Raw genomic sequence first — 24,918 nt, forward strand, 5'->3', positions numbered from 1 at the left:
GACTTTGTTGTTACTGTGTCTGGCATATCGAATACTCTCGGTAGCTTGCCGGGCTGTCATTAACATTATAAATCACAATGTTTTATTTTTTTATTTTTTAAATTAATTCATGGTGAATTACAAAGTTATTAATGATTTGGTTTCAGAAACACAATGTTTTAACACTGATTCCTTTGCCAATGTCCACTTCCCTCCACCAGGGTCTCCCCACCCACTGTTTCCCTCCCCATTCACACAAGAGGCACTTAAAAAAAAAAACTTTGACACTGCAAATTACAATACTTCTTATCACTCAGCACAAAAGGGAGAAAATAAAATTAGTAACAATAAAAATATGATTTTGCTTCCCAAAGTACTTATATTGGTCTGTTTCCACACTATTATGTCAATTACTGAGTGAATTGCATGCAGCAGTCCAAAAAACTCTCAGTTTGTATTTGACTTTTTTATTAGAAACTTTATTGAATATGGTTTCCTAAGTGTAGGTTTAGAATTTGAACATAGATTTACTTTCTCTGGTGCATGTAAGCTAACAGGAAATAGTGGTATCTCTTGGGCTCGAGGCCACTTTTCCTGTTAAATACTATTTCCTCTTCTATGGCTTTCACACGTTGCACAAATATCAGCTGTATGCTTTCCAAACATAGTGCTATAGGCTGAACTGAGTTTCTGCTAACCCATTCTATGTGTATAATATTTTCCTCTGCTCTTAGTTCCATCCACATTAATATGAAAATGCTTTGTGCAGATTTCTGACTGCGAAGTCTTAGGGCTGGGGCCAAACTTAACCAGAGGTGCTTCAGTCCAGGTTTAAGCGATGGTATTAGAATGGATGGATTAGAGTGACTTCTGGCAAGGCAAAGCAATGGAACTTGGACAGTTACTTTGATCAGAAAATAACGGTGATAGGGAAGGGGAAGTTCGGATGTGCTGGACTCTGAAATGAAGAGATGGAAGGAAACAAGCAGATTATATTACAGGGAACTACAAAATTTGCCAATTAAAATACTTTTGGAAGTAAATAGAGAATTATTAGTTTAAATATTTTTTTTGTAGTTTAAGTAACGGGGGTTACAAGTATGTTAACTGTTATGTTTAAGATGCATAAAGTTATTACACCTTCAACAGGGCCACTATTAGGTCAATAGACATCAGTAGATAGTGTCCTTGGAAAAGCAGACTAGAACTATGCACTTTAAGAAGAAGGGAAAAACAAGCAATGCCCAGGTATGCAGGTTCCAGGACTGAATCTGCAGGCCGCATGGCAACCGAGGACCCTGGCAGTCCCTTCCCAGGTCCCTGCCCACCCAACAGACTGGCTGTCATGCCCACAATTTTCCTCCAGGCACCATCTTAGTGCACCAACAGCCCTGACCCAGAGGCACAGCAGCAAGTCGCCGAAGACACCACAGCACCAGAGATCTCTCCAGGCCCCATACTGAGCCAATTTCACCAGGGCACCCCAGATGGAGCAGGTGCAATCTCCCCGCCTACTCCAGATGGAATCCCGGTGACCAAGAGCTTACATAAGCAAAGCCCTCTCCCCCCTCCCCACATGCGGATTCAGGTAAACTGGCTGTCACTCCCACAATTTGTCTCTGGATGCCATCTTAGTGCACCAACAGCCCTGGCCCAGAGACTCCCAGCTGAATCCCAAAATGGATTAGTGCCATACAGAGATGTCTCTAGAACCCAATCATTTACAATCTAGAAATTTACATTTACAATCACGGTCATGCGAGCTCTCATGATATTCAAAATGAGCAGTGGAAAATAAATTATCTAGCATCTGCCCCTGGCAGGTAAGCTTGAATGGTGGTGGGAAATTTCGAGCAAAACATAATGCCCAAAATTAGAGAGTATTGGGGAAATTGTCTGCCATACAAGCAGGATGAGGACTGGGATATGGGTGGTGGAAAATGTGCACTGGTGGAGGGATGGGTGTTCCATCATTGTATGGCTGAATCTCAAACATGAAGGCTTTGTGGCTTTGTAACTCTGTCTCATGGTGATACAATGAAAAAAAAAAGTAATGTGGAGTTCATGCCCAATTCAATCAGCTTAATCAATGGCTGAACAAATAGCAGAACTGCTACATTATTTTAAAAATAAAAGGAATAAAAAGAGCAAGTTTAGTGACTGCTGTTTATGTATTTATAAAGGTATATATGTATGTATTTATTTATTTTTATTGAATCACAGTGAGCACCACTCCATGTAGAATAGTTATTGTGAAACCACAATTCAGGTTTGTGATGAACAGGCAAAATAATCTGATCCCAAGTGAGGCCCAACAGACAAAGGCTCAGATAACCTTTTCACATTAGCCTTTGGGTCATCTGCTTGCCATTATGATGTCTCTGGGCCTTGTGGATGGATGGCAGTGGGCCTAGTGGATGGCTGGCTCTGCCAAGGGAGATTTTGGGATCAGAAATACTTTCTTCACCACCTCTCAGAATTTCTTCCATTCGCTTCAACACCCAAGAAATCAGAATTCTCAGAGCAGCGCTGGATGTGTCAAATCCCAGGACTTCCACAGGCCCACCAGTTTAGAATTCTCTGCCTGGAACCCTTTCAAGAGGCAGCGGAGGAAGGTAGTTGATGGGAGTTTAATGCTAAACCTCGCGAGCAGTCACCAGGATGGAGAGCCAGGTCAGCTAGAGCTTGTCACGTGTGGCAGGCACACAGCTCAGCCTGAGCACCCGTGACCTGAATTGTGGGTCATTCCTATGTCCTTCCACGTGGCCGCTCTTCTGGACTCATCGCTTGTAAAAGAAAACTCAGGCTCCGAGAGCCCGATCCCTGGCAGGAGGTGCAAGCAGAATTGGGAGCCGGTGCAGGGGCAAAGCCTGGCACGCTGGTCCATGCACCCGGAGGAGCCCTAGGCCACGCGCTGCCCCTGGCACCCGTCGGAAGGTCCAGGCCTCCCCTTCGCGCCAGAGCTCCGGCAGGCGAGGCCGGAGGAGAAGCCGCGAAGCGACGCCTCGGCCCCGAGGGCCCGCCCGACTCGGGGGCGCCCCTAACGGCTCGCTCTGCCCGGCCTCCACCCGACGGGGCTGTGCAGGCGACCTGTCGCCCGTACTCAACATGGCGGCGGCGGCGTCAGCGGCCTCCTGCCCTTCTCCGTCCAGGTGGCGGCCGGCCCCGCCTCCCCCGGCGCCGGAGTCACGTGACCCTCCCCGCGGCTGAGCGCCGGCTCCGGGCCCCGCCGCGGCGCCGAGGCAGCGGCATGACGGCCGCCGCGGGCTCGGCTGTGCCCCTGCTGCTGTGCGCGCTGCTGGCGCCCAGCCGCGCCTACGTGCTGGACGACTCCGACGGGCTGGGCCGGGAGTTCGACGGCATCGGTGCAGTGAGCGGCGGCGGGGTGAGCAAGCGCCCTTGGGAGCGGGGACGGTGCACGGGGTGCGCGGGGGGCGGGGGGGGGGGGTTGGGGGACGAGCGGCTGCACCGGCCGTCGGGCGGCGATCGGGGCACGGGGCGCGGGCTCTGGGGAAACTTCCAAGGGGAGCCCCTTCGGGGTCGTAGGCGAGGCTCCCGAGGGCCCCCGGGTGGCTGGCGCGCAGGTGGAAGGCATGGCAAGGCGGCGGTGGGCATCCTCACTTGGGGCGCTGGCGCTCTGCTCTCCACCGGGAAAGCGGACGTGGGAGGGACGCCCCCTTCCCCCCCAGAAACGGGGGTCAGAGATCCGGGGAACGTCAGTCTGCAGATCAGGCAGCTGCCCTCGCATCTACCGCCGAGGGTGCTTCCGTTGTTAAGAGAGAGGCGGGTCTTCAGCCGGGCTCTCTTGCGGGATGCTCTTGTGCTCAGACTGTAGCAGGTGCGCCCTAGACTTTTTTTCTGTCTGCAAAAGCAACCAACAGGTGCTGCAAGAGCAACAGGTGCATGAAAGCCTCCGCAGGGACGCGAAGAGGCCTGCGGCAATCCAGGACCGATCTTTCCATTTCCCTCTCGGATTTTTTTTTTTTTTAAATTGAATCGTCGTGGAATAGTTACAAAGCTTTCATGATTGAGTTTCAGTCTTACCGTGATCAAACAGCCATCCCTTCACCCAGTGTACTTTTTCCACCACCAATGCCCCCAGCATCCCTCCCACCACCCCCTCCCCACTCCACTCCCTGCCTCTATGGCAGACAATTTCCAATTCTCTCTCTGCTTTTGGGCATCATGGTTTGCAATTCAGATACTGCGAGACCATCAGGTTTGGTCCTTTATTCTACTTTCAGAGATTTTTCAAAAGGGCAGAAGTATGCTCACAGAGTTCTCATCACAGACACCCTGCAGCCCCCGCATGGTGCGTGGAACTTTCTCAAAAGCCAACGTCTCTGTGAACAAAAGCCCCGACATCTTCCATCCTTGATTTTTACGGGATGAGTGACTGCTCCTTTCCTCCCTCGGGTTTCCATTCCAAGATACCAATTCCATTTTATGGGCTTGCCTCTTCCAGCCTCTCTTGGTTGAAACCATTGAGATGAATTCTTGTTTGGCCAGGGGGTGGGAGGGATGAAGGTCAGATTTATGGGAAAGGAGTCATGGGACCCTTTCTGCATTGTGCAAAACTGTGTGGGCACAGTGGACACTTTCCTTATTCCTGAGTCATGCTGACTGTCTGGGGCCTTCTACAGTAGCTTGATTGTTGTGAGTCTAACAACATCTGCCTGTTCTTGCCTCGTGGTTTTGGTGACTCCCTTCTTTTTCAAATTCCCTTCCCTTGTCATCTTCTGATTCCTGGGAATTGTGATAACAGCCCTTTGGGTGAGAGGGATTCTCTTCTTTTGGATCCTCAGATCACAGAGCTAATTTTGTGTAAAAATCAGCGTGAGCTGGCCTCTTGAACGGGTGCTTGTTGTTGGAACAACTCTATGTTCAGTCTGTGAATGGAGCTTACAAGCTTAGTGGCGTTTCTCATTCTAGACTGTGGCATCACAGGATATTGCAAAAAGGGCCACAGTTGAGACTCAGAAGGGCAACCAGTAGGAGAGGGGTACCACTTGACAGAAACACATGGTCAGAAGGGGGCCGGGGTTGGAAAAAGATTTGAGAAACACTGTTCTAGATAACCGGTTGTCACTGGACTTCTTGTAGGAGTTTGAAAATGACAAGACACCCTTGACTGTAACCATCAGGAAAGTGGGGGTGAGGTGGTGGGGAGACCTCTACTTCGGGACTCAAAAAGCACAGGCCCACCTGGGATCCCACCACTCGGAACCATACAGGAGGTTGCAGGTAGAAGCAGGCTTGGCATCTGTTTTCTTGGTCAAGGGTGGGACTTGAGCATTTTCTGGACTCACCATTCAGTGGTTTAAAATGTAAGAGGGAGAATTTGAAGTGCAGAAGGAGACAAATCAAGTTGCCCAGATGGTCAGTGATGGAAACCAGTGATACTGAAGCAAAGGAGATTTAGCCTGTCCTACATCACCCGTTGGACTTGCTCCTTATCTAGTCTTATGACGGACCGCAGTATTTTTAGTCAAGATAGTATAGTCAGCATTAAAGTGGGCGTCTTGGTAATTAAAGCTTAAGTCAGGTGCTTATGTTGCAAAAATCAAAAACATGCTGTCAGGATTTAGTATTACAGTAATTGGTGATCTGTAGCTTGATCATCAATTTGAACTGCTGGTTGAAAAAGGTTTTTTTTCCTAGCCCAACTGATCCTTTTCCTCACCCCTCCCCACTCATTTTTTAATTATCTAATGTTACAACTTCACTCAGAAGTGTGGGTACAGATTTCAAGGTAACCTGTGGGTTGGTAGGCTGATGCATTTTCCCTTATCACTGTTCTCCTTTTTCCTTTTGTGGTTTAAAACTTGTAATAGTCAGGCTGGAGCAATAGCAAAACGGTAGGGAATTTGCCTTGCATGCGGCCGGCCGGGCTGACCCGTGTTTGATTCCTCGCCCCTCTGGGAGAGCCTGGCAAGCTACTGAGAGTATCTCTCCCACATGGCAAAGCCTGGCAAGCTCCCCGTGACTTATTCGATATGCCAAACACAGTAATAACAAGTCTCACAATGGAGATGTTACTGGGCCTGCTCCAGCAAATTGATGAACAACGGGAGGACAGTGCACTGCACTTCAGTACAGTCAATACTTTATAATATTTTGACTAGTAGCCAATAATCTACAAACATATCTGATCTTATGTGTATACTTATAATAGTAAATTTAGTGTTTAACATGATGGAAAAATGTATCTGGCTACTTTACATATGTGTATGTGTTTATAAGATTATTCATATGAGAATTATAACCAAGAGTACTAGGTCTTTCCTAATTTTTTAGGCTGCAATTGCTCTTGTTGCTGTGTTTGGTGAATTATTCATTTTAAAATGGATGCAACACTATGTTTGTGTGAGTGGGAATGGTTGCAACACTTTGTGTGAATAAAAATGGTTGCAACACGATATTTGCATACCTATTTAAAATTCTTTGTGAAGTCCCTGGTGCCAACCACAGTTTGTGGCACTAAAATATTTGGACTGTTCCCATTTATAACTTCTAGGCAAGGTAATATAAAGCAGTGGTTAAGAATGTGGAACAGGAACTGGTGAATTAGTACAGGGGTTACGATGCTTTGCCTTGTGTGCAGCTGACCCTCGTTCAAGCCCAGATACCACCAACAGTGGTCCCTGAGCACAGAGCCAGGAGCAAGCTTCAAAGTCTACTGGGTGTTGCTGACATACCCCACCCAAAACTATGGAATGAAGAGCAGATTTTTAGGTCCTGCCACTCAGATTACAGCATTAAGAATGTTATTTAATGACAGCCAAGGACAGGAGACACAAGGGCCAGGAATATTGCTCCATGGTTGGCAGCCTGTCTCATGAGCTGGGGGAGAAGGCAGCTGGGATAGAGAAGGGATCACTAAGTCAATGATGGTAGAAGGAATCAATTGGGATGGGAGATGTGTGTGCTGAAAATAGATAAAGGACCAAATGTGATGGCCTCTCAGTATCTATATTGCAAACCATAATGCCCAAAAGTAGAGAATATGGGGGAAATTGTCTGTCATAGACTCAGGGGGAGGGTTGGGAAGTGGGGGGATACTGGGGACAGTGGTGGTGGAAAATGTACACTAGTGAAGGGATGGGTGTTTGATCATGGTATGACTGAAACTCAAACATGAAAACTTTGTAACTGTATCTCACAGTGATTCGAATTAAAAAAAAAAGAATGTTACCTAATTTGTCTGCTTCATTTTCTAGGCATATGATATTGCCTCCCTAGTAGGAGCACTGTGAGAATAGATGTAAAGTACTTAACCTGGTGTCTAACACTTGACTAATTTTGGTTACTATCATCTTGTTTTGTTGCACGTTGACTTTTAGGTTGCCTTTGCGACCACTCACTACTTTCGGACTAGCCGAAAGGGCTGGCGATAGCACAGTGGTAGGGCGTTTGCCTTGCACGCAGCCAACATGGCCGGCCCGAGTTCGATTCCTCCGCCCCTCTCGGAGAGCCCGGCAAGCTACCGAGAGTATGTCTCCCGCACGGCAGAGCCTGGCAAGCTGCCCGTGATGTATTCCATATGCCAAACACAGTAACAACAAAGTCTCCAATGGAGACGTTACTGGGCCTGCTCGAGCAAATCGACGAACAATGGGAGGGCCTTTACCTTTACTTTTACCTTATCATCCTGCTTTAGGGATCTGTGTGGAGGAATTAGCCTTGAGGTCCTGAACCAAAAAACTTGTTTCAATTTGACTTCATAACACATATAATTTATTGAGAGCTGACTTTGTGCCACCTACTCTGTACTAAAGTTTCTTCCTGGCTTGGTTCTAAACAGCTTCAGGTCTTATTCAGGGATTGTGACTGGTAATTTTGTTATTACTTAATGGTGCATTTCCACGTGTGGTTCTTCCGGTTTTTTTTATCAGTGATTAATACTTTGCATGGAATATGGCTATAGGCTTGCCGTCAGTACGGTGGTGGGGTATGTTTTCTTTTTCTGTTAAGGATAGGAGTACATGGAGTGTAAAATGACCCAAAGACTGGAAAATTGTATAGGTGTAATGGTATGATGAACAGAATCTATTGCTTTGGCTGAAGGATAGGTGAGTCACCTGTCTATTGCTAAATCATGTAAAGAATGCATGCCTTCATACTGGGACAACACTGTGAGTCTAAGGTCTTTGAGACCATGCCTTTATTTAAAAACAAAAACAAAAACAAAAAAAACCAACTGTGTATGCATTGCCTGCTTTTTACTAAGACCATTACATGTACCAGCTCCCATGCTAAATCCTTTCTATACCTCTTAATATTTTCTATCAGCATGACCTGAAACGGGAGTGATAGAACAGCGGGTAAGGGCAGTTGCTTTGCACACGGCCGACCTGGGTTCAATTCTTAGCATCCCATATGGTCCCCTGAGCACCACCAGGAGTAATTTCTGAATGCAAAGCCAGGAGTAATCCCTGTGAATTGCTGGGTGTGACCCCAAAAGCCAAAAATTAAAAAAAGGTACTATAACCTTGGTCATGTAGCTTATGAATGATAGAATCAGAGTGCAACCTTCATCTGACTTGCACTGTAGCACTGTAGCACTGTTCTCCCATTGTTCATCAGCTTGCTCGAGCGGGCCCAGTAATGTCTCCATTGTGAGACTTGTTGTTACTGTATTTGGCATATCGAATACGTCACGGGTAGCTTGCCAGACTTTGCCGTGCGGGCGAGATACTCTTGGTAGCTTGCCAGGCTCTCCGAGAGGGGCGGAGGAATCAAACCCGGCTCAGCCGGACTGGCCACATGCAAGGCAAATGCCCTACCGCTGTGACTTGAGGCCTCTTATATTATGTTGCCTGGACTAGTGTGGGCAAAGGTCAGTTTAAAGACATTAAATACATTTAGTGAGTAGATGAATTAATTGAGATATGAATTTGAATAAGACACTCCCTGTCCACAGGAGACAGAAAATAGAGGTGAGACAGAAAAGTAAAGCCGTGATCCAGACACAGGGCTGAGAAGTCCCAGCAGAGAGAGTGATGCTAGAGCAGAGTCTTGACAGGAGAGACGGGGTCATCAAGTCAGTGGGAGGAATAGGTGATTTCCTTCCCTGCGGATCTGGTGTTGCACTAAAGGTTGAGGGATGATTTGGAATTAGCCGAATGATAGTGTTTCATTCATTCTAGACAGCAGAAAGAGCAAAGATAATATATATATTTTTTAAGGATTTGGTGTTTCTAGAGAGAAGGTGTGGCATTTGATAAGGGGGTGTTGAGAGTTAGGACTGGGATGAAGAGTTTTATACATGGTGAACAACTTGAACCTTATCTAGAAAGCTCTCTTTGGAAGTGTGTTTCTCTTTTTTCTTATCGTTAAAGTTTATTTTAAAAAAAATGAGCCCCCCCAAGCAATTCTTAGGGGCCCAGGAATGCTCTTAGCTCTGCTGTTTGGTTTAATGGTTTGGATTCAGGATTATTGAAGTGGTCCTGCTTGGATCCAGGGTACCTGGGGGTCACACACAGCAGTATTGGAATGGGGGATATGACTCTGGGATTCAGACTTAGGGCATTTAGCATGCAAGGGCTGTGCTGAAGCCCTTTGAGCCATCTCTCTTTCCCCTGGATTGTTATATTTAAATGGAATAGTTTCATGATCAGTATTTGGGGGAGTTTAGTTTGGCAGATAAAGTGGGGGATGGAATATGGGAGAGCCTAGAATACCATTTAAGCTGAGAGGGGTCCCAATAGATATAGTGGGGTGAATAGACTTGTGAGATATTAAAGAAATCTTTGTGCCTCAAGAGAGATGGGAAGTTTGGGCAAAGAGCAACCCTAAGAGCAAAACTTTCCTTTTGGCAGATGTTTTCTCATCTAAGAACATGTTTAGAGAGTAGATCCCTGTGTCCGTGGCTCTGAGGAGTATGAGGGAGATAGATATGGGTTCTCCCTGAATGTTAGATGTAGCCTATGTGGATAGCCCTAAAGTTAAGTATGTTGCCTTTTCATACATACCGCAAGGTTATCTGTGTTCTGTCCACTGTTCCATGTTGAAGCGGGCCTTTCTTATTTCCTTCACTTATTCCTGAAGGCTATAGTATCGGCCAGTTATTGATTTTTGTGATTGCTTGGTGCACACAGTCCATCAGCCATGGTTTTGGGGTCTCAGCCACTGGTCCCTGCACTCTCCATCTCTGTCTTTCTAAACATTCTGAGCTTGATACTCAGGGCTTTCCTCAGGACAGGTTGGCTTGGTGATTATTGTGTGGTCATTCTTGAAAGTGGCCAGTGGCACTTCCTGAATCCGTAGTAAGACCAGCAAGAAGTAGTGACTCCTTTCAGCGTGGCTCTTGTCACTTTTTTCTGCAAGGTCTTGAGGGGGAAAAGTTACCCAAGATTTAGTCTCCTACCATCCTGGCCCTTGGATGTTTTAGCTGACAAGCGATCTGAGGTAGAGCACCTACATTTTAATTCTAGAACCGCTCTCTGAGTCAGGGTCCTTGGGAAACATGTGTGATCATGACGCACCTTCCAGCCAACCGTCAAGTTTGTGGAAGAGAAACTTGCTTCTTGCTCCGAACCTGTGTGTTAGCTGTTGATCATAACAAGAGCAGACAAAGGAACAGCCTGGGAAATGGTTTTCCACAGCTCAGCTTTGCCCAAGAGCTAGCTAAATATTGGTACATTACAAGGTATACTTAACCATTGTTAAGCATTATGGAAAAATCTCATTGGGTTTTATTCAGACTTTCAAAAAACCTTTTTTTTTTTCTTTTTAAAGGCAACGTCTCGGCTTCTAGTGAATTATCCAGAGCCTTATCGTTCTCAAATATTGGATTATCTTTTTAAGGTAATGGAAAATACTTAATGGCATCTTGATATTTTAGAAGCTAGTGAATTATACCTGTTGAATTAATCACCTTTATCATTTTAGGTTTTTATTTTATAAAAGTGGCTTTGGGGATAAGGTTGCTATTTATTTGAAGTTTGGGTTTTCTCATCTGTCAAAACAAAGGCAATAATTAGTGATTTCTGGACATACTTTGTCCTTCTTCATACAATGCAGTAAAATGCTAATACTGTTACTTCTTTCCCCAGCCAAACTTCGGTGCCTCTTTGCATATTCTAAAAGTCGAAATTGGTGGTGATGGACAGACAACAGGTAGGAATATTTGGAAGGTAGGACTGTTTTCCCAACATTTTAACCTATATCTAAACATAAGATTAAGATATCTGCATATGAGTCATCCCAACATTTTTCCCACTAACTTTTGCTTAGTAGCTGTTTTTTATTTGCTGTTCCATAATTCCTTTTGACAAAAACTATTTTAAAAGAATCAGAAAAATATGCATTATTCCATTATAGCACTGTCCTTTCATTGTTCATCAATTTTCTTGAGCGGGCCCAGTAACATCTCCATTGTGAGACTTGTTGTTACTGTGTTTGGCATATTGAATACATCACGGTGAGCTTGCCAGGCTTTGCCGCACAGGCGAGATACTCTCAGTAGCTTGCCGGGCTCTCTGAGAGGGGTGAAGGAATCGAAACTGGCTTGGCCAGGCTGGCTGCATGCAAGGCAAATACCCAAAACTTATATCTATGTGGTATTATCAGTGTTTAATTTATGTTCAAAGAAAAATGTAAATCAGAACCAAAATGGAAATTCTATAGCAAAAACTGTTTCCACACTATGATAAGAGGACACAATGATTGCCTGAGAACAGAGATATGTTAGTACCAGAACTTTTGATACAGAATTGATAATGCCTGCCAACTTTGTTTTCTGAATTGAAATGTTTGGTAAACACACAGAAGCAGGTAATTTTTATGAATTCTAGTACTTATTTTTAAGAAAATTGGGCCAAGAGTCCCTTTCCCTTGATGCCTTTCATAACAGCCAAGAACTTTGACGTCAATCACGTATTGATACACTCGTGAGGGTTCGTCATGAGCTTCTTCCAGGTGCCAGAAAGATAACTCAATGGACTGAGCTCCTATTTTGCATTCTGGAGGTGCAGGTTTCATTGATGGCAACACCTGGTTCCCTGAGTACCTCTGGGAGTGACCCCTGGCACAGGGCTGGGAGCATTATGCTGGGCTGCCCTCAGACCAAAAAGTAAATAAATATAACAGGGGAAAAAAATTTTCCTGTAGTGGGGATATGGTGAAATGAACTCATTCTTGTTTTACCCTTAAGACTGTTGTCCTGATGTCACAGAGTTTACTGTTGACCCAAGGCATTTGGTTTGAGAATCAGGATTTAGGAGCCCAGGGATTCACATGCAAGATTGAGAAATTGGAAGTTAAATTGTTCAGAACTTAATGGTGGAGATGGCAATTTGAGTACCCCGGAGATCCCTAAAGCTAACTAGAATGTAGTCCTGGAAATTTTCAATTGCACGAGAATAATACTTCTTTTAGTATTTATTTAATATTTTTTTAAATAATGTAGGAGTATTGCTATTTGTTCGGCCATTGATTAAGCTGATTGAATTGGGCATGAACTCCACATTATTTTTTTTTAAATTGTATTACCGTGAGATAGAGTTACAAAGCTTTCATGTTCGAGATTTAGCCATATGATGATGGAACACCCATCCCTCCACCAGTGCACATTTTCCACCACCCATATACCAGTCCTCATCCTGCCTCTGTGGCAGACAATTTCCCCAATACTGTCTCTCTAATTTTGGGCATTATGTTTTGCTAGAAATTTCCCACCACCATTCAAGCCTACCTGCCAGGGGCAGAAGCTCGATAATTTATTTTCCATTGCTCATTTTGAGAATAATACTTCTTTTAATGCAGCTTCTAATGTTAAGTTGCGCTTTTATAATTTAAACATTGATGATGCTTTGGATAGTAAAAAGGAGCAATTGTATGTTTGTATCTGCCCTCCCCAAGTCATAGACAATCATTTTGTTTGCCTTCCTTCAGAATCAGAACTGGAAGACTTTCTTGTGTGACTTTATGAAGCACTGTTGATGGATAGATTCTCTTTGCTCTCTCCCATTCAGATGGCACTGAACCCTCCCACATGCACTATGCATTAGATGAGAATTATTTCCGAGGGTATGAGTGGTGGCTAATGAAAGAAGCTAAGAAGCGGAACCCTAATATCACACTCATAGGTAAGATGGGAAGTTTCTCATGCTGCTGGAATTTGACTGTTTTCATTTAATGTTTTTGTTTTGCTTTTTTTTAGGCTTTTCTGCATCACCCCTGGCGATGCTCAGGAGTCACTCCTGACTCTGCACTCAGGAATCACTCCTGGGGTGCATGAGGAGGGACTGTATGAGATGGCAGGGAATCGAACCAGTTTGGCCGCATGAAAGTCAAACGCCCTGCCCGCTATACTATGGCTCCAGGTCCCATTTAACTTTCCTGAATTGTGTTGAGATTAATGGAGCTTGGTTAATCTCCTTAATGGAGGTTAATACTGAAATATGAGAAATATTCCTAGTGTGTTTTCACAGCAAAACATGCATCAGACATGATCTTTTTGATTTGCCCTTGTATATGATGTCAGATTCTTAGGCAGTGCCTGGAATATACATCCCTGCTTGAAGACGTGGCAGTGGTCTATTAGGGAGGTTGTGCCCCTGATTTAAGGTGGTATAATCATTAAAAAGAAAAAGATTTAGAACCAGTTTCTGTTCTTTTTTTTCTGTCTTGCTGAAATACTTTCAGAAGTTCTCACCTAATTTTGTAGAAACATAATGCAATTTATTTAGTTGGAGTATGCGCCAACTATTTATTTTTATTTTCAAAGCAATGGATTTATATACATTTTTATAACATTTAATATTCAAACACCAGTTCCACCACCATTCTATCTTCCCACCACCGTATTTTGAATGTTTCCACACCAAATCCCAAACTGTGCCCCCAAAGCAGAACCGAAATAATTAATTTTGTATAGAGGAAAGTGTGTGGAGATGGTTGTATTGCCCTCTGCTTTAAACCCCATCAATTGTGGTGTGCTACTCTTGGCACATCAGTGGTGTAGAGTATGGGATGTTGTGTGGCCACTTCTGGAAGTTTTTGGCTGCCTGGGGCACTACTGGGGCAGGGAGGGGAACTCCCCCTTTCTCCTCCTGGTTGCCCAGATAAGACAGCCTGGCATGGGGTCTGCACCAACTATTTTCAGAAATATATATTGCATGCAAGAGTAGTCTCTGTTTATAAAAGAGGTATTAAAGAAGCTGGTTTTGTTGGTTTTGTACCTTAGTGAGGTTGTCACTATTTCAAGAATTGGGATACTTCACAGTGCAGCTACAGTCTAGTCATTGTAGATCTTCGTTCTAGTGATAGGATCATTATAATTCTGCTCCAGGAGAATTGTGAAATAACTATAGTCTCACCTGAGAATCTAGAAATACTAGTGATAGGATTAGCAGACATTTCTCAGATGGGATATCATTTATTTCACAATTCCCCTGGAGTAGTGAACAGATTTGTAGAAGTCTTTCAGACATCCAGAGCAGTTGGTTTGTTTTCATCATTTGAAGTGGACTAGTGTTTTTGTTTTTGTTTTGTTTTGTTTTGGGGTCACTCTTGGCAGTTCTCAGGCTAACTCCTGTTTCTGTGCTCAGGGATCACTCCTCATGGGTTCAGGGAACCGTATGTGGTACTGGGGATTGAACCCAGGTTGGCTGCATACAAGGCAAGCGCTTTACTGCTGTACTGTTGCTCCATCCCATGAAATGGATTAGATTTTTTGAAACAGGTTTATACATACATTCAGACTAAGTGAGACTAGTGATCTGTTTTAAAGTTTAATTTCATCCTTTTAGACTTCATTTCATACCATCAAATTAAAAGACAAACACAAGATTTTATAAATTAAAAAAAAGTTATTGGGCTCTTTTTAAATGGACTTTTATAAGGAAGTCAGGAAGTAATTTGAGCAGTAAAATGCGTCATTGACTTTAGCACATTCTTGTCCACGGAATCTGCCTCAAAGGCATTTAAATGTAGAAAATCTGGGATACTAACAAAGACATGCTAAATCCTCCAAATGTTATTTGGCACTTAATTGTTTCAAATATCTCATCTTTGAATGTTTCTTTTTGAGAAACATATATATTCCTCTGAGTTTAGAAGCATTAGTGTCATTTTCATTGAATTTTTTCAGTGGTGAATTAGGCTGGTAGTACACACATTAACAGGAATTGTAATTCCTTACAATTATTAATTCTGTTGAGTTTAATAGTTCTTTAGTAACAAAATTAGGATTATGAGTTGTCATTTTAATATTTCTCTTTTCTCATTAAAAGAATAATGAGGGCCAGAGCCATAGTCTAGAGGTACATGCCTTGCATGTTGACAACCTCTATTCCATCCCTAACATCATGTGGTGCCTCATGTATCAGATGTCACCACCTGATAGAGAATAGTCCTGGAGGCACCACTTGTCATTCTGGAGGACCCTGAGCACCACCAGGGTAGCCCCAGGTAAATGCCTGTCACCACAGAACCCTCACATTGAATCACTGATTGGCCAGCATCACCGTGGGTGGCCCCTGGGCTCCATGAACACCACTTGGTAGCGAGTCCTCTGCCAAAAAAATAATTAGGGTATTGGGGAAATGTGGATTGTTTGATCTATATAATTTGTCGAAGTATTACTTCCCTGTCGAATCATTGACATTTATATTGATGTGAGGACACAATCTTTTTGTTAAGTTTAATGGCTTTGACTAATTGAGTAGCCTCAACTTGTAAGACATACTCTCGAAGGAGAAATTTGTGTTACACTTCCCTCATGGAAGTAGTTAGATACCAACCTGTCAGAACTCTTTTTTTTTTTTTTTTAAGAGAACCGAAAGTTGTATATTGAAGTCACATACTAGGAGGTGAGAATGTTAAATGGTTATCTTGATAAGTCTCTCTGAGGAAAGTGTTTTTGTCGTTATCTGTTTTAAATTTTTCTGAAAAAGAATTTGGAATTGTGGAACTTGAGTCCTGGATGTCAATAAGGAATTATGATGTCCCAAGACTAGAAGAGATTTGTGCATGGTACAGCGACATTCCTTCCTTTGATGTGTTTTGCCTAAGTCCGTGTTATTTTTGCCTTACTTTGCTTTGCCTTCAACAGAGCCGTTTAACCCATTCCACACTGGTTTCTTCCTCTCTGCAGGGTTGCCATGGTCGTTCCCCGGATGGCTGGGAAAAGGTTTCAACTGGCCTTACGTAAATCTTCATTTGACTGCCTACTATGTCACGTCCTGGATCGTGGGCGCCAAGACCTATCATGATTTGGATATTGATTATATTGGGGTTAGTTGTATATTTAAAACATAATTAACCTTTGGTCATTTATTTTTAATTTCTAAAAGAAATGTGATTCCATTGCTCTTTGTGGACTAACTGTTTTGTGTCACGAAACTTTTGGTAGCAGCATAAATGAGCTACATAAAACCTTTTCCTTTTCCTCTTTGCCTATCCAGCTTCTTTCTACTTATGAAAACTGAACTAAGTGTCTACTTCCCCTGGCTGCCTTTGAACTGTTTGTTTTAATTTTGTTGTTTTGCTTTTGACATCCTACCAGCTCAATCTCTCCTCTTTCAAAATTCCCCTCTCTTTCTCTAGTGCTAATAATATCATTTGGCTCTGTGAGTCTTCTTTTGTCTAAACCAGGAGTTACAGACTTTTTCTGAAAGTTTCAGAAATAAAATAGGTTAGGTTTTGTAGGTTCAAAAGCAATATTAAGAATATCATATAGATAATAATATATCCTTCCTACTTTGGACAAACTCGCAGGCTGTCGAATGTAGCCTGCCCACAGGGCAGAGTCTGGCAAACTCCCCGTGGCGTACCCAATATGCCAAATACCAGTAACAATGATGGGTCTCATTCTCCTAAAGAGCCCTGAATATAATCTCAGGGCTAGGATGAAAGAGACGTTACTGGGGCCTGCTCGAGGCAATCGACGATTAACAGGATGATGAAATGAAATGAAATGAAATCACACATAGCGACATGAAACCATGACTAACTTATTTAGCTTTCAGACTGGTGGTAGTCCAGACTTTTGGAATCTGCTTACCTTTGTCTTAAACTTTTATTTAATACTTATAAATAATTTTAGAGTGCGAAAGTATGGTATCTTATCTTTTAGGCCAGTCTGTTGGCAGTTGGAGGTGTGTTTCAGCCTGCATTGTACCCGTGGAAGCCTTAAGCACACACATCTTAGACTGCTTAGTTCCTTAATATACCACCCTTAAAAGCTGAATTTAAAATTTTCCTGATACCAACCAGCAGTCAATTCATCTCTCCTGTATTTTAGTCATTCTGTTGTATCCTGGCCAAAATTAATACAGTTGAGTTCAGTGAGAGACTGGAGTAAAATGCAGAATAGTAGCATGATGTAGGCCACTAGGGTGAGCCCAGGACTATAGGAAGTTTGAAGCAAGAATAAGATTGTTTTTGGTCTTTATCAAATGATGCTTGAAAATTACTTTGCATTTGAGAGCTTTCTTGAAAGTGGAGATATGTATCAACACACACACACACACACACACACTTATTTTGTTTCTTATTTTGTTATTGATCTTTAAAGACATTTGGCGGAAGGTCAATACCCAGCAGGACTGGGACCTGCATGCAAAGCCTACAGTCCCTTCCTTTGAGCTGTCTGCCTAAACCCCCAAATTAGGGTATTTTTAATCCCATAGTACGATAACATGTCAGTTTGGGTAGAATAGTAGTCTGTCATGGTAAAGTAAAATACTTGAATCTGTTTCTGGTAAATAATGTGTAATTCACATTTCTCTTGCACTTTGCTGGTCAGACTATGGTGAGGCATTTCTTCTGGTAAGAAATTCCTTCCTGGGGGCTGGAGCAGTAGCACAGCGGGTAGGGTGTTTGCCTTGCACGTGGCCAACCGGGTTCGATTCCCAGCATCCCATATGGTTCCCTGAGCACTGTCGGGTAATTCCTGAGTGCAGAGCCAGGAGTAACCCCTGTGCATCGCCAGGTGTGACCCAAAAAAGCCAAAAAGAAAAAAGAAAAGAAAAAAAAAGAAATTCCTTTCTGTATCACTAGAGCAAAAAGATTTATGGCACATGCACCTAAGGCTCACTGATTTTCTTCTATTCCCAGAATCCCATATGGTCCTCCAAACCAGCCACGTGTGGTCCTTGAATAGAGAGCCAGGAATAAGCCCTGAGCACTGCTGGATATGGTCCCCAAGACCAAAAAAATAAAATAAAACAAAACATAAAATAAAATAAAATAAAATAAAACAAAAAAAATAAAAAAAGTCATATTTTAAGTTAAAGCACGATGTGTTTTTATACATCCATTCCCTGACAGGACTTTCTCTAAGATAATTGTCTTTTCATATGATAGTGATGATAAGAAAAGTGGCATTTTAACTGTATATTTTTTTAAATTTTTATTTTATTTTATTTTTTGGCTTTTTGGGTCACACCCAGTGATGCACAGGGGTTACTCCTGGCTCTGCACTCAGGAATTACTCCTGGCAGTGCTCGGAGGACCATAAGGGATGCTGGGAATCGAACCTGGGTCGGCTGCGTGCAAGGCAAACACCCTAACCGCTGTACTATCACTCCAGCCCCTCTTAACCATATTTAAATCCTTTCTGACACTTAAAAAACATTCATGCTTCTAAATTTTCTTGTGGTTAAATCAAATGTTTGGGCTGGAGCGATAGCACAGTGGTAGGGTGTTCGCCTTGCGCGCAGCCAGCCCAGCTGAGCTGAGTTCTATTCCTTTGCCCCTCTCGGAGAGCCCAGGAAACTGCTGAGAGTATCTCGCCTGCATGGCCAAGCCTGGCAAGGTACCTGTGATGTATTCAATATGCCAAACACAGTAACAACAAGTCTCATAATGGAGATGTTACTGGGCTCGCTCGAGCAAATTGATGAAGAACGGGAGGACAGACAGACAGACAAGTCAAATGTTTACAGTAGTGTTAATGTTTGTAGACGATGTACGTAACTGTATCTCACCACCATCAAAATACCCAGTACCCTCACCATAGCCCTTACATTATTTCTAGTGCTGCTTTGCATTTCCCACTTTCTTCCCTTCCCACGTCCCCAGCCCTGCTTGGGAATCTCAGTTTTATAATCAAGGTCATGGGTTTGCCATTTTTTTTTAACAGTTATACATTTGTTTTGTTTCTCTATGTATCACAGATGAATGAAATTATCTGGTATTTTCCCTTTAATTTACTTCACTTAACATAATACTCTTTGATTCCATGTCTCAGCTGACTACAAGATTTCATATGTTCTTAGAGCTGAATAGTATTCAAGTGTGTATATGTGCCTTATATATGTACCTTATGTATGTACCTTGTATATTTACCTTATATGGGCTGGAGCGATAGCACAGCGGGTAGGGCGTTCGCCTTACAAGCGGCCAACATGGCCAACCCGAGTTCGATTCCTCCGCCCCTCTCGGAGAGCCCGGCAAGCTACCGAGAGTATTCGATATGCCAGACACAGTAACAACAAAGTCTCCAATGGAGACGTTACTGGGCCCGCTCGAGCAAATCGACGATCAACGGGAGGGCCTTTACCTTTACCTTTATATTCATCTATATATGTATTGTAACTGGTTTTCCTCCCCTCACCCCATTCTTCTCTTGTTAGATATTTAGTGTGCTTCCATATCCTAGTTACTGGGCTAAATTCAATTCATATGTACTTTTTGTTTTTCAGATTTGGAATGAGAGGACTTTTGATGTCAGTTATATCAAGGTCTGTACAACTTAAAAATATATCTGTAAGTTTTTTAGCAAATAACTCTTGTATGTTTTTATAAAAATTAGTAGTAGCAGATAGCACTATCATATTTCTGTAGCATGCGTATTTATTTTGCTTATGGTGACATAAATCTCAAACAAAAATTTTAATAATGTTTATGATGTTGTTTTAAAGTGCTCATTTTGTTTGGGGTTTTGGGCCACATTGGCGGTGCACAGAGGCTACTCCTGGTTCTGTGCTCAGGGGTTCTTCCAAGGGCATGTGGGGAACTATATATGGTGCTGGGGATATAAATGGGGTTGGCTGTGTGCAAGGCAAGTATCTTATTCCCTATGCTATCTCCCTGGGCTGGATGGATGATTCTCAAAAAATTAGAAATTGAGCTCCCATTTGATCCAGCAATACCACTCCTGGGAATATACCCCAGAGAAGCAAAAAAGTATAGTCGAAGTGACATCTGCTCTTGTTTGTTCGTTGTAGCACTGTTTACAATTACTAGAATTTGGAAAAAACCTGAGTGCCCAAGAACAGATGACTGGTTAAAGAAACTTTGGTACATCTATACAATGGAGTACTATGTAGCTGTTAGAAAGGATGAAGTCTTGAAATTTACGTACAAGTGGTACTACATGGAAAGAATCATGCTAATCAAAATGAGTAGAAAGAGAGGGACAGACATAGAAAGATTGCATTCATCTGGGTAACGTAAAGTAACAAAATAGGAGACTAACACCCAAGAATAGCTGAGATAAATACCAGGAGGTTTACTCCATGGCTTGGAGGCCAGCTGCACACTCTCGGGGTAAAGGCAACTCAGATAGAGAAGGGAGCACCAAATAACAGGTATTGGGAAGATCTGCCCAGGATGGAAGTAGCATGCTGAAAGTAGACTATAGACTGAACATGATTGCCACCCAATGCCTGTTTTGCAAACCACAGCACCCAAAAGGAGAAAGAGAACAGAAGGGAGTGCCCTGCCACAGAGGCAGGGTGGGATGGGGGCATGGGGGGTGGGAGGGATACTGGGATTAGTGGTGGTGGGAAATGGGCACTGGTGGAGGGATGGGTACTGGATCATTGTATAACTGAAACCCAAGCACAAAATTTGTAAGACTGCAACTTACCTCATGGTGTTTCACTAATAAAAATTTAAAAAAAAGAAAGAAGAGGTGCCATTTAGTTGGGAGTCTCAATACAGAAAGAAGTGCCTCCGATTGCTCAGGCAGGGATGGGGCAGTGCATGGGAGTGAAGACTAAGAGGTAAAGGGTTTGGGAGCAGAGCAGGAGGTGGAAGATAGGTAAAGGAGAAAGGATGTGCCATTGGGCCATTAAAAAGACAAACTAGTCACTGAAGCAATAGCACATTTTACCTATGTCACACTATTACCAAGAAGGGTCAGAGGTGTTAGACCATCCGTTCGTTGCAGGCCATGCAAGTCAGTTTGGGCAGGAAGTGGTGAGAGAACTGTGGTTGTGGGAACTTTCTCAGAGGTAAGGCAGGGGGACTGGTATAAGACTGAAACAAAACCGTTGTTGGTGGAAATTCACCAGTGCTATGAGTGTGGGTGTGAGGAGATTGGGGATAGGGCAGGCCACAGGCCACTTTAGTGCATCAGTATTCTGTCACCTGTCGTCTGTAAGATCATTGTATTACTGTATCGCTGTCATCCTGTTATTCCTCGAGTTACTCGAGCAGGCTCCAGTAATGTCTCTATTCGTCCCAGCCCTGAGATTTTAGCAGCCTCTCCTTACTCGTCTTTCTCAACGATTGGAGGTTCTTTCAGGGTCAGGGGAATGAGACCTGTTATAGTTACTGATATTGGCATATTGAATACGCCACGGGGAGCATGCCAGGCTCTGCCCCTATGGGTGGGATTCTCTTAGTAGCTTGCTGGGCTCTCTAAGAGGCATATATATATATATATGTATATATATACATATATATACATATACATATATACATATATACATATACATATATATACATATATATATATTTTCTCTCTATGATTTGTTGCTTACTATCTGAACTCCATCAACATGGTGTGGTAATTATGGAAAATATGGGTGGGAAGTATCTTATGATGTGTCTGGAAAGTGGCCTGGAGCGTGGTGGCGTTTGAGTAGTGGAGGTCGGCTGCTGGGACTGGGTCTTTTGGGGCGGTGAGGGCTCTTGTCCGCCCCTCTCTGGGGCAACCCAGTGAAAACAGCCTGGTGTGGAGTCCCGTATGATATTTATAATCTGTGGAAGACATCAGGAGGTACAGAGGACAGGGAATTACGAGTGGAGAGTGATAATATTTTTTCCTTATTTAAAATCTTTAAAAATTAACTAAAGGTGGGGCTGGAGCGATGTAGATACCCACAGCGGGTAGGGCATTTGCCTTGAACGTGTCTGATTCACAGCATCCCTTATGGTCCCATGAGCATCGCCAGGGGTAATTCCTGAGTGCAGAGCCAGGAGTAACCCCTGTGCATTGCCGGGTGTGACCCAAAAAGCAAAAAACAAACAAACATACAAACAAAAAACTAAAGGACGGTGATTTACAAAAGTTATTGATAATTGGGTTCTAGGCATGCAGTATTTCAACCCCAATCCCATCACCAGTGTCAACTTCCCTCTACAATTTCCTATGTCCCTCTGCCCCCACCTGCCACCTTGACAGACACATTTCAGAGCTCTTCACTGTTAGTTTAGATCTCAGGTTTTCAATGTTGTTGAGCCTGTGCTATGGACATATCCTCATACCACTCTCCCACATCACCGGTATAACGACCCTGGCCTCTGTTCCCGCATTACTTCCCTTTCTCTTCTTCGTCTTTCCCCCCTTGACTTCTTTGCTTTTCTGTCTTTCTCCTCCCGATATTCTGCGGTCAAGGCTGATATAGGCATCCCTCCCTTTACTACATTACATTTCCTCCTTCAGTTATTCTGCATACCACAGAGAAGTGAGATCATCTCATTTGTCCTTTCACTGACTTATATCATTCAACATGGTATCTTCGAGTTCCAGCATTGTTGCAATAAACTGCATTATTTCATTTTTTTTTGTGGCCACACAGTATTCCATTATGTATGTATGCCATATCTTCATCATCCATTCATCTGTTGTTGGACACCTAGGTTGATTTTATATTTTAGCTATTGTACCATATAAATGGTGCATTGAATAATGGTATGCATTTTGAATGAAAGATCTTTTGTCCTGGGAACAGATGTCCAACAGTATAATTTCTGGGTAATATGGCAGCTCAGTTCTAAGTTCATAGAGAGTTCTCCATACTGTTTTCCAGAGTGGTTGAACCAGACCACATTCCCACCAGCATTGGATAAGAGTTACTTTTTTCACCACAACCCTGCCAACCCAGATTGTTCCTACTATTTTTTTGTTTGTTTGTTTTGTTTTCTTTTTGAGTCATACCCGGCAGTGCACAGGGATTACTCCTGGCTTTTCACTCAGGAATTACTCCTGGCGGTGCCCGGGGGACCATATGGGTTGTTGGGAATCAAACCCAGGTTGGCTGCGTGCGAAGCAGATGCCCTACCCGCTGTACTATCACTCCAGCCCGGTTCATTTTCTTTTTGAAGAGAATTTCACATTTATTTATTTTTATTTTTTAATTTTTATTAGTGAAACACCATGAGGTACAGTTGTAGACTTACAAATTTTTGTGCTTGGGTGTCAATTATACAATGATCAATGTGTCATTGTCACTGGTGTGAGATGATATCTCATTGTCCTCTTGATTTAGATTTTTTTAATGATAACTGATTCTGAGCATTTTTTTTTCATTTGCCTACTAACCATCTACCTGTCTTCCTCCAAAAAGTGTCTGTTCATTTTCTCTCCCCATTTTTGATGTTTTTTTTTTTTGTTTTTTTTCCTTGACCTTTGTGAGTTACTTCTATATCTTGGATATAAATGTTTTATCTGATGTGTAGAATGAGAATACTTTAGCTCTCTTTTAATTTTAGCCCGGGTTTCTTTTATCATGCAGAAATCCTTTAATTTGATATAGTCTTGTTTATTTTTTATTTTGTCACCTTTTCCAATGGTATCAGATTATTGAAGATGCCTTTGAGGTCCAAATCTTGGAGTGCTCTGTCTGTATCTTTTACTATCTCCGAAGTTGGTCTTTCCTAGCTAATTAAGAAGAAATTTTTGTAATCATGTATGTGTCTGTGACCATTAAACTTGAAGGAAATATTAAAAGTCTTAAGACCTGAGTTTTTTTTTTCTTTCAAACTAATGATCTGTGTGTGACAGGAGGATTTTTTTTATTTTGTTACTTATTGTTATGAGTTTATTGCTGATTCCATTGCACTTTTAGTTCAGCTTATCTAGTTTGAAACATGGATAATCCTAATATTCACTCATTATCAATGTTTTAAGCAGTTCAAAGTAATTTATTCTTTTAGTTTGTTTGGTTTTGGCCCACACTCCTGGTAGTGCTCATGGGACCATATGCAATTTCAAGGATCCAACCAGGGTTGACCGCATACAAGGAAAATGCCTTAATCTATGGACTGTCTCACCACCCTTAGTGGTAGGGCGTTTGCCTTGCACGCAGCCAACATGGCCAACCCAAGTTTGAGTCCTCTGCCCCTCTCGGAGAGCCCGGCAAGCTACCGAGAGTATTGAGCCCACACGACAAAGCCTGGCAAGCTCCTTGTGACGTATTCAATATGCCAAACACAGTAACATCAAGTCTCACGATGGAGACGTTACTGGGCCCGCTCGAGCAAAATCGATGAACAACGGGAGGACTGTGACTGTGACTGTGACTGTGTGTTTGTTTTTGTCATTTTTTTTACTCTTTCATTTGTTTACTTGCAGTAACAAAACTCAGAGCCCCAAAATGTTTTGTATGTATTTATCATTGTTGTAACAAGATTCTGTTGAAATCATGTTCTGTTTGGTAAAATATCCACCAGAGAGAGTTGGGTAATGGTAGGTGAATGTAGTGTTTGGTAAGCTTGATGAATACATATGTTATATAACATTGTAAGATAGCCCTGGGAAATAATAGAATCATGAATCTTACTCTATTATTGTCATAATCACCAATCATGACAGTGGTGGATGCAGATGGTTGTGTGATTTTTTTTTTCTTTTTGGGTCACACCCAGCGATGCTCAGGGCTGACTCCTGGCTTTGCACTCAGGAATTACTCCTGGCAGTGTGCTTGGGGAACCCTATGGGATGCCGGAGATTGAACCCGGGTTGGCCACTTACAA

The 24,918-nt window shown here is 42.9% G+C and overlaps 1 protein-coding gene across 1 annotated transcript in view; it reads left to right on the plus strand.

The window, feature by feature from the left end:
- The first annotated feature begins 3,185 nt into the window (after positions 1–3,185).
- GALC (galactosylceramidase) overlaps positions 3,186–24,918 on the plus strand; it is a 59,254-nt gene continuing 37,521 nt past the window's right edge. Inside the window, exons 1-6 of the mRNA XM_056133614.1 lie at positions 3,186–3,364; positions 10,720–10,788; positions 11,037–11,100; positions 12,957–13,070; positions 16,082–16,221; positions 19,635–19,673. Coding sequence (XP_055989589.1) covers positions 3,230–3,364; positions 10,720–10,788; positions 11,037–11,100; positions 12,957–13,070; positions 16,082–16,221; positions 19,635–19,673 — 561 coding nt within the window. The 5' untranslated portion in view covers positions 3,186–3,229. The remainder of the gene's footprint in view (positions 3,365–10,719; positions 10,789–11,036; positions 11,101–12,956; positions 13,071–16,081; positions 16,222–19,634; positions 19,674–24,918) is intronic.

This window comes from Sorex fumeus, unplaced genomic scaffold, assembly GCF_029834395.1.
Source record: "Sorex fumeus unplaced genomic scaffold, SorFum_2.1 ptg000098l, whole genome shotgun sequence".
NCBI classification, from domain to species: domain Eukaryota; kingdom Metazoa; phylum Chordata; class Mammalia; order Eulipotyphla; family Soricidae; genus Sorex; species Sorex fumeus.